Here is a 10,573-nt window from a genome sequence, read left to right as displayed (position 1 = left end):
TCCTAACTTATCATACATATGCACTTGAGGTCTATCTGGACGAAAATCATCGAAAACACCGCCAGTTGATCGGAAAATTCTTTGAACTATTTACTATCGTAATAGTTTTAGTGGATATAGATACCTTTTTGGACGATTTTATTGGATGTTGATTTCTTAATTTTCTCAGTCAATTGACACTGTTTTGGACAGTTTCCATTCAAATGGATCTCGGGTACATATTTATGAAAGGTTAGAAAATTTCATTGGCACAAAATGAATATTTAGGTAAAGTTTACAAAAAATGAAAAGGTGAGAAACTAGTACTGCAATTTTCCCTTTTTAATTTGCATATTTCTTCATTTTTAACATTAGCATTAAATTTTTTTCCCCATAGAATGCACGAGCTAATTTTTGGACAAGTAAAATTGGCAAGATATACTCGACAATAAACTAATATTTTCATATATATACATATTTTATTCATTTTCAATTCTAATAACTTTATAGTGTACTTTAAAAATGTTACTCTCTTTGCCAATTATTTTTATGCTGTCAGTCGTCCAGTCATGTAGGAAGACTCACTCTAGCCACTTTAGCGACCTCACCCCCAACTCTCGTCGACAATCGTAGCATCATCAACCATTGTTGGGCCCCCCAAAATTAAAAAATCCTAGACCTAGATATCCTATGTTCGAACAATAAGTTATACAACCTTGATGCTTTCAAGATACCTGAAAGGTGTCGAGTTCTTACTCGGTTCTCTCTAAGTATATTGTAAACCGGTCCATTATAGCTACCCGAACCGAATTGAGGTTAAATAATTGGTTGTTGGTCATTAATTTATGTACTATGTTTTTATTGAAGTTTGACCGCTCGTATATATACCTTCCCCATGTGCAATATGTAATGCAAATCACTGTCGTGTTCCGTGTAGTGTTTGGTCACGTCGTGATGGACACTTCCATTCACTTTCATTCTTCCTTGATATTCTGCTTTATCAACTAGGTATAAGTCAACGGCATTAAAATTAGATTTTTTAATAATTTTTTGATAAAATTTGATGATATATATAAATGAAAAGTAGTAATTTCACAAAATATGTGGTTAAAATTAATTTTGACTTTGAATTAAATTAAAATTAATTTTAATCATTACCGAATGGGTGCATAATCGAGGAACACATATTTGGTACATATTCCTATACAAGCTTCTCTCGTCCACACGATTCACATGACCGTCCAACCAATTTGTTGGTCAAGAACGTTAAATACCTACATTTTCATCTATAAATGTTATGTGGAACTATTATTGTCCATACATTTCATGAAATTCGTTACTATTCTTCTTATTCCTCTTTATAAACCGTTTATAAAATTGCAGACAAAGGCTTAATAGTACATTGTGGTCCAAACAATTAAACTAATAAAAGATTTATTAGTTATGCCTAACTTTTCACGCATTTATACCTAACTACTTATATTTCTTTTATAATATATTTGAAGAATAAGAAGATTTAACAATTTTTACGAGACAACAAAAAAAAGTACACCATGATTTAACACTATTTTCCTCATATTACAGAAATTTGAAGAGTAATAAGGTGATATTAAAAAAATAAATGAACATATCAACAAAAACTACTATTTTTTATTTATTTAATCAATTAACTCAAATAACTTTTCCTCAATGAATTACACTAATTGTTCAATCGAGTCAAGGAGTCCATGTTTTTTTAATTCATAGTGGATACTCTTTCATGTGTTTGGTTGTCAATCGAAATTGTGCAATTGTATATATAGCACGGCCATTTTCTCAATATATTTTACGAGGTGAAGTGATAAGTCTCACATCAATACTCCATTCTTAAAGCTTTTGAGTCGATAGCAATTGAAAAACCTATTTAGTATTGACAGAGAAGCCAATGTCAGGTAATTCATGAATTTCTGGAGAAAATACTAAAATACGAATTTCAAAGCGGAAAAGTATGAAAAGAAGGCAAAAAGTGCAATGATAATATTGCATTTCCATGTTCCCACCTAGGAATAGGAATTGGGAAATCAGCAGTAAAAACAGAGCTTTCCACATTTCTTCTTTTTACAGCGAGATACCAAAAGACAGGAACAGTGGCGTGGCCGCGTGGGCCTTAGATTCCATGAGGATGGCCTCATAATTTAAGATAATAACTGTACTGTTTTTACATATTATTATTGTACTAACAATTGTTGAACGCTTTTCAGTTTTTGCCGATAATTTATTATTATTTTCTGTTAATTTTTAAGGAAAATCTTGTCCGTTTTGCTCTGTTGTCTTGCTCTGAATAGCCGACGATGTTCCGATACTAGCTACCTGCTTACACGTCTTTGGATCAAAGGATCAAATCTCAGTACAAAATATACTTTCATCTTTATTTTTCTTGCAACCTTTTTTTTTTTTTTTTCCTTTTTTTCAAGATCACACTAATAGCTGTAAATTGTAGCAAAGATTTACATATACACTGGGATTTTGATTTTACTGATTTTTGGGTGAAAGATTAGGGGGAATTGGACTCGTTTGTTGCTCTTGTTTTGGTTATGGGAGTGTCGCTGTGCGTTTTTTCAAATATTTATCTTAATTATAGGCTAATTAGTGTTGAAACCTCAGTTTCTTTTATGGATTTGTAGAAAAACTTGATTTTTTTTTTCTGGTGGGTTTGATAAAATTAGGTTAGTTAAATTTCAACTTTATTCTGTTGGTTTTCTGTTTACTGGGTGTATGGTATCGTATGGTATGTTAAATTATGGAAAGTAAGTTTTGGGGGAAGAGAAGTATTTTCTATAGTCCAGAAGTATCTGATTTAAAGGCTGCGGGGAAGAAGAGCATGGAGTGGGATTTGAATGACTGGAAATGGGATGGCGATTTGTTTACTGCCACTCCATTACATTCGGTGGCAGATTGTAGGAGTGGGCTGTTGTTTCCTGTTGAACCAGATATTCGAGCTAATAATAATGGTGCATTGGATGGAGGGGATGAAATGATGTTGGGAAATGAGAGAGGAAAGAGGGAATGGGAGAAAAGGAGGAGGGTTATTGACGTTGAAAATGCAGAGGTGAATGATGAGAGTGGATCTCTTAATTTGAATCTTGGAGAGCAGGTATTTCCGATCAAACAAGGGGGCGAGGATGTAGATAAATGGGAAGTGAAGAGTGGGAAGAAGAGTAAAATTGCTGGTGCAGTGACTAATGGTGCTGTTTGTCAAGTAGAGGATTGTAGAGCAGATTTGAGCAATGCCAAAGAGTATCACCGTCGGCATAAAGTGTGTGACGTGCATTCTAAGGCCACCAAAGCTTTGGTAGGAAATGTTATGCAGCGATTCTGTCAGCAATGCAGCAGGTCAGTTTTCATATAGAGGCTTCCTTCAGAGTTTTATAGCTTTCTATCTGCTTACCTTGGAAGCTGGAGTAACAAATTAGTATTTGTCGAGTATACATTTACTTTCCAACTGTATAGCTGCGCCTGCTATCTATTATGGATTATCCTTGAATTTAAGGGAAATTGACAAAGTCTGGTCGTCTTTTCTATCTTTGAATGCACAAACAGTTTGTGGATTCATTATAATTTCCCTTTATGCACATATGCAAAATGAATACTTCTCTGCAGGTTTCATGTGCTTCAAGAGTTTGATGAAGGCAAACGGAGTTGTCGTAGACGTCTAGCAGGTCACAACAAAAGGAGGAGGAAGACACATCCAGAGAATGCAGCTAATGGAGCCTCTGTAAATGATGAGCGGGGTAGTAATTATTTATTAATTAGTCTACTGAGGATACTCTCCAATATACAATGTAAGTAACCATCCGTCTGAAAGATTTATCTATTCTGCATCTTTCTGCTCTTACTTACAAGATTGGATAGTGCAAAGATAGCGTTCTAAATAGTGAAATAGATTATCGACATTTGTGCACGACATTATGAGTACAGTGATGAAGAAGGAATGCTTGATGCGTGGAGAAACCCACACATATGCCTTCCTAGTTAGCTTGTTTCCATTTTATATTGCAAGGGGTGTTGTGCAGTAAAAGTTAAGGATCAGGGTTCTTGGTTCCCTGAAAGTCTAACTATGCTGAGAAAAACTCATTCTGTTAGACAGTGGTTTTAATTGCAATCCAGTTCAACTGATGCAAGATTCTCTAGGGAAAATTGGGTTGTAGTGTAGAATTATGATGTTAAATTTCAAGGATAGCAAAGGGAAATCTTGGAGATGTTATATCCTTTTGCAGATGAAAGCTATGCAAATCGCTGTTATTGCAAGTTCCTTGATCTCTTTCAGTGCATTTCTTTCAGGCTACATTTTCTCTGTTAATATTGATCTCATATTGGAATTAGTTGAAGGATTTCTTAGCCTCATTTGCCTATTATTTATAATTTGTTTGTATCAGTCAAATTACTTTTTATTCACATATTTCGTGGGACATACAATTACAACTCACTTATCCATCACTTATTTCTATTTATTAATAATTGATTATAAACAATTCTTAAACATGCTTTTAGTTTTGAAGTTCTTTCACTTAAGTATATACGAACCATAAACTTCAAAAATGATCATGATGCAATTCAATAAAGGAACTGTAGACAAGATGAAAGAATGCAAGAAGGTTCAAATTGAGAGTTTCATAATATTTACCAAGTTTAGCTGCCAGCTGCATTGAAAGCGAATCATATAAATACAAGAAATACAGCATCATGAGCTTATGTGTGTCCAAGCTTGAGAAACCCTAGTCTAGGCAATTGTGGGTCAGGCAGTGGTATGCCAAAAGATTCATATTTGCAGATATACAAGACAAGATCGATTGAAATTAGTTATAGTACATACAAATAACTGAATACCTCTTTTGTTTCTTTTGGTAAATCCAGATCATATTTGGATGCGAGCAACATCAGATTTGAGGAACTTAGTTGTCCTCAAGACAAATTTTTCACGATGTGTTTTACACTATAAATTGCGGAAGGTATTGATTATGTAACTGATATTGTGAACCTAGTTTGGTTAAGTTTTCAAGGTTTTTGTGGATGTCCAACAACCAGAATGTGGTTTAAGTATATTCTGAGACCTTGGTTCATCTCTTCCCTCATGATATTACTGGAGCGTCAAGGGTTGAGTACAAATTGATGTGGGCAAGGAGATGACTTGATTATAGTCTTACCTTGAAGGGAGACATAGTTATTACAAAGAATCCAAGATTCTTCTTATTGTCATGAGATATCCGAAGCATGTATGGTGCTATTACTTTGCTTTCAAGACCAGGTTAACTGTCAAGTTTTGAGTATACAAGGATATCCTTCATATAATAAGGAACCTATCACAATCAACATTGATTTTTGATGTGAGATTGTATGTAGACAGATGTCTCTACTGACAATATATAATCAAGATGATCTAACTACAGAATTTGTACAGTTTAAGAGTCTTGAGGAGGTTAGATAATATATAAAAATGAAATATAAAAAGAAGAAAATGCCTGATTTTGATAGTATATCTCTGTTATTGATGACATTTATACCAAACTAAGAAAAATGACGAAATTTCTTTTTTATTGGAGTTTATTTTCTTTTCAACACCCCTACCCCCTCTCTGTGTTTGATTAGTTCCTTTTTTTACCGTGTCATGATTTGGGTTACTTAGCTTCTGTTTGAGCTTCATTTTTTGTAAAAAAATGAGTTTTGTAATAGTATTTTTTTTGGAGAATGTGTGGTTAAAAAGTAGGTAAAAGTTTTGGGTTTACATATAAAATTATTTTATTAGGAGAATGTGTAGTTGAAAATGAGTTTGGAAAAAAAAATGAGTTTTTAGATAATGGGACTCAAACAAGGGCTTAATCACTTCACAGCTTCTCCTATTTATGAATTTCAGCCAGCTCAGATCAAACGAAGGATCAGGATCTGCTCCCTCATCTTTTGAGGAATCTAGCCAGTTTTGCTGGGCCAATTAATGAGAGACACACATCTGGATTGCCACCTACATCTCAGGATATGAAGAATGCAGGGATATCTGTTGCGACTGCAGAAAAGGTGTCGAATCTTAATTCAATTTTCCCGAATTTACAATTTTTTTTATGGGTAACTTCTGAATTCATGGGATTACAGGACCCCCCTTTGGCTGTTGGGCAATGCATGAAAATACATGCGTCTGGAGTGAGAGAAAATAGAATGCTTACTAATAATGCTCAAGATGGTGTTCTACAGAAAGAATCTTCCGTTTTGTTGCCATGGAAAGGAAGTAATTCAACCGAAGCAAATGCTTCAGATTCGGTGGTGGGAAGGGTGAAACCAACTACCTTTGACTTAAATAATGTTTATGATGATTCTCAAGACCATGTGGAGAATCTACTGGACTCTGTTGCTCCTTTATGTTTATATACAGACTCTCACACATCTATTGCAACTCAAAATAGTGGAAACTCAGGTTCCACATCCACCCATTCACCATCTACTTCCAGTGGAGAGGCACAGGTATAAACTGTGTTTGTTTGCATTACACTGATTTGATTATTACCCTTAAAGTGATAGATAAGTTGAGGAAGTTTGTTGTAAGCTGAGTTGTACAAGTTAGGAATCATTGATATGGATGGATCTGTTCCCATTTCAACTTACAACACACTTTCAGCGTTCTAACATTTTCAGTGTGGTATCTTCCTAGTACTACGAGAAAATATCTTATATGAGTACCGTGCATACCAGTGCTATTAGTATTCTAACCCATATTTAAGCACGATTGAAAGATTCTCTGCCTCCTAATCATTTTATCATTGTCATTATAGAATAAGTAATAATTTTAAGAAGTAATGCCCGTCAAGATTCAAAAATCAGAGAGTAGCATGTCATGAAAAAGAAGAAAGATACACAGGATAGTCATCTGCAAAATAATTGATATCTACAAATATTGACTTGATGTGTGTTAGAATAGATAGCTTTTTAAAGTAAATTTTAGATATATCCAAATTGGATAAAATGTGCCGAAGTTTAGTGTAGGTTTTACCTAGTCAAAGAGAATTTTTATTTAATGGAATTTTTCCATATGATTTTACAGAGTCGCACAGATCGAATTGTATTTAAACTCTTTGGGAAAGATCCAAGTGAAATTCCTCTTGCCCTACGAAAACAAGTATGTTGACCTTTTCAAATCTTATATTTCCAGTTGCCATTTTCTAGTGCATTTCATGATTGAGAGCTTGATCTTGTCCAATGCTACTGCAGATTCTTGACTGGTTATCACACAGTCCTAGTGACATTGAGAGCTACATTAGACCTGGTTGCATCATACTGACAATATATCTGCGAATGGATAAATCCACTTGGGAGGAGGTAATTTTTACTTCATTGCAGAATTGAAGATAACCAATTACTGCCAGTTGTAGTGTAAACCATGGGCTGAGCCGAGTTTAGCTGGCATGAGTCATTTTGAACCAACCAGTTATATTGAATCAAGACTGTAAATGTATGAGCAGAGCCATCTTTAAGTAAAATGAATCCATGAGAAGGTATCAAGGTCTGCTTTCTCACAAATGGAGTTCGTAAATTGGAGTTGAGTTTGGCTTCAGGAGCTAGAAATTGGGACATGTTTAAATTTACTAGATAATTGGACTTACTTGAGCCACATACGATACTATACCAAACTGTTTATGATCTCTTATATAGGAAATTTGCCTTTGATCTTTTTAGTTACTACTCTTGCAGCTTTACTGTGGTCTAAGTTCCAGTTTGAGGAGGCTTGTTGATTCATCTACTGATTCATTTTGGAGTACAGGATGGATTTATACTCGAGTGAGGCATCGTGTTGCTTTTCTATATAATGGTATCTTTGCTTATTTCTATTCTTCATGTCGCCTCTAATTCTTTGTACTTAAAACTGTATAAGAACTATTTGAATGGGAAGACTAAATTTTTTCATTACTTGTGCTTCAGGTCAGATTGTTTTAGACACACTCTTACCACTTAAAAACCGTAGAAGATGCAGGATATCAAGTATCAAGCCAATTGCTGTTCCTGTCTCAGAGGATGTTCAATTTTTCGTTAAAGGCTTCAACTTGCCTCTCTCCACTGGGAGGTGTTCTTTTCTAAATCCCGTTGATACCTTCATTTCAAAGATGTAGTTTACTACATGATCTTTGTAATAATATAGAAGTTCACAACATTCAGGTTACTATGTGCACTAGAAGGGAAGTATCTAGTGCAGGAAAGTTGTGCTAATGTGACAGGAGAAGCAGATTCACTAATTGAGCATGATGAGATGCAGTCTCTTAGGTTCCCCTGCATTATACCCAGTTCTACAGGAAGGGGATTTATTGAGGTGATTTTATTTTCACCACTAGATGTTGCCTACGTAAATGTAGTTTGTGTGCCAGTTATGCCTTGGGACTGCAAACTTTGTTTGATATTCTCTTTGTGAGTTCTGAATTGTGGTTGTCATCCCCTTTTTAGGTTGAGGATCATGGTCTTAGTAGCAGCTTCTTTCCATTCATTGTTGCAGAGAAGGATGTCTGTTCTGAAATTTGTACGCTGGAAAGAACCATCGAGGCCTCTGAAGTTGCTAATGGCATCGAGGGAGATACTGATAAACTAGATGCTAGAAACGAGGCTTTGGACTTTATACATGAAATGGGTTGGCTTCTCCATAAAATTCACTTAAAGTTTAGGTTGGGTGAAACCAGTGCCAACATGGATCTATTTCCTTTCAGACGGTTCAGGTGGCTCGTCGAGTTTTCTGTTGATCATGATTGGTGTGCTGTAGTTAGAAGACTTTTGGGTATTCTATATAGTGGTAATGTGGATGCGGGGCAACACAAGTCAGTTTTACTTGCATTGATGGATATTGGCCTTCTTCATCGAGCTGTACGGAGAAATTGTAGGTCCATGGTAGAACTCCTATTAAGATACCATCAAGATGAATTTCTAAATAAATCAGTATCCATACATAAGCAACATGATGAGGACACCTATATATTTAAGCCTGATGCAGTGGGTCCTGGGGGATTGACTCCTCTTCACATAGCGGCTAGTCTGGACAGCTGTGAGAATGTCTTAGATGCATTAACTGAAGATCCTGGATCGGTACTTGCTTCTTTCTTGTATTTTGGTTCTAAGCACAATTTTTCTTGTCTCAGACGCTGATAAAGTTCGATGGGTGCCCTACTGAAAAATGAGAAGAATAAATAGTTAACCAGAACTAACTTTGTTTTGGTCTCAGTTCTTGCATTTTCTGCTTATCCCTTTTTGAGTCTATCTACTTGAATCATTACTCTGGAACTACTCTATTCATACACTAGCGGTGCAAGTATGTGTACTCAAGATATCTGTATTTGTCTGCAATATAGTATTTGCATAGCTGTATGTAGTAGCTCATAAAGACACGCCTGTTGTATGTGTATTGCCTGTGTGTTTTTGAACACCTTCCTATAGAACTATAGCAGTAAAGATATGGATTTGCATTATTATCTACATTTTTTCTACTTCTCCTGCTTCTTTCATAGTTGGTCCAATCCTTGCTCCTCTGATTAATCAGAACCAGTTAGAATGGTTATTTTGTATAATTATACTGTTACTCCTCCTGTGAGAGAACTTCTCAGGGTCATGATTGCCTTTTTGTTCAGGTGGGAATTGAAGCATGGAAGGGTGCTCGAGACAGCACAGGATTAACGCCCTATGACTATGCATATTTCCGTGGTCATTTCACGTATATTCATCTCGTTCAAAGGAAAATCAAAACGAAAGAAGGATCTGGACATGTTGTTGACATTCCAGGTACTCTCTTAGACGGTGGTAGCATCAAGCACAATGTGCCAAGTGATGCAGGAAAATCAGCAAAATCAGCTGCTGTCTTTGAAAGCGAAAAGGGTGGGGGAAGAGCAAATGAGACGCATTGCAGGCAGTGTGAGCAGAAATTGCGCTATGGAAGGTCGCCAAGATCATCATCACTGGCAATATACCGACCGGCGATGCTTTCTATGGTTGCAATTGGGGCAGTTTGTGTATGTGTAGCTTTGCTATTCAAAAGCTCACCTGAAGTTCTTTATGTGTTCCAACCCTTCAGGTGGGAACAATTGAAGTATGGATCAAGCTAAACTAGTTGTTATGTATACAGGATTGGTTCTCGATGTCAGTATGTTCTGTAGAAATGTCTTTAGTTCCTAATAAGTAACAATAATTGAATATGGAGCGATCAATTATAATATGAGCTAGCTATTGTTTTGCTTTATTAAGTTCTTGCTAAAAATTAAGCTCCCGTTTGGCCCCCGTTTTGTAGAGTTGAAAATTGTGGAATAATATTTTTTTGAAAAATGAGTGGTTAAAAAAGAAGGAAAAGTTTTCGTTTTACGTGTAATATAATTTTATGAAAGATTGTGTTGTTGAAAATATGAGAGAAAAAATGTAATGTAATAGAAATTAATGGGGGGCAAATGGGGGCTAAAATGCTACATTACATTATTATTTTTGGCCCTTGTTTGAGTTCATTTAGAGGGAAAAATGTATTTTTGAACAGTGTATTAATAAGAAATGTGTGGCTAAAAAATAAAGAAAAGTTTTGAATTTATTTGTAATATTATTTTATTGAAGAATG

The 10,573-nt window shown here is 35.4% G+C and overlaps 1 protein-coding gene across 1 annotated transcript; it reads left to right on the top strand.

Annotated features, from left to right (window-relative positions):
* The first annotated feature begins 1,851 nt into the window (after nucleotides 1-1,851).
* On the top strand, nucleotides 1,852-10,210 carry LOC111366007 (squamosa promoter-binding-like protein 1). Its single transcript, XM_022986617.1, has 11 exons — nucleotides 1,852-3,351; nucleotides 3,619-3,800; nucleotides 5,870-6,027; nucleotides 6,103-6,468; nucleotides 7,046-7,120; nucleotides 7,213-7,320; nucleotides 7,693-7,810; nucleotides 7,921-8,062; nucleotides 8,155-8,305; nucleotides 8,437-9,066; nucleotides 9,606-10,210. The coding sequence occupies exons 1-11, from the start codon at nucleotides 2,759-2,761 to the stop codon at nucleotides 10,074-10,076; spliced, it is 2,994 nt and encodes a 997-aa protein (XP_022842385.1). The 5' UTR covers nucleotides 1,852-2,758; the 3' UTR covers nucleotides 10,077-10,210.
* The last annotated feature ends 363 nt before the right edge of the window (nucleotides 10,211-10,573 follow it).

This window comes from Olea europaea, chromosome 17 (genome assembly GCF_002742605.1).
Source record: "Olea europaea var. sylvestris chromosome 17, O_europaea_v1, whole genome shotgun sequence".
In the NCBI taxonomy this organism is placed as follows: Eukaryota; Viridiplantae; Streptophyta; class Magnoliopsida; order Lamiales; family Oleaceae; genus Olea; species Olea europaea.
This window is presented reverse-complemented; position numbering and strand designations above follow the sequence as displayed.

Bases quoted from the DNA above. Each gene is read 5' to 3' on its own strand.
- LOC111366007 (XM_022986617.1), top strand. From the start codon at position 2,759: ATGGAAAGTAAGTTTTGGGGGAAGAGAAGTATTTTCTATAGTCCAGAA. The intron at 3,352-3,618 runs GTCAGTTTTCAT...ACTTCTCTGCAG, and splicing joins TTCTGTCAGCAATGCAGCAG to GTTTCATGTGCTTCAAGAGT. The intron at 7,121-7,212 runs GTATGTTGACCT...ATGCTACTGCAG, and splicing joins CTCTTGCCCTACGAAAACAA to ATTCTTGACTGGTTATCACA.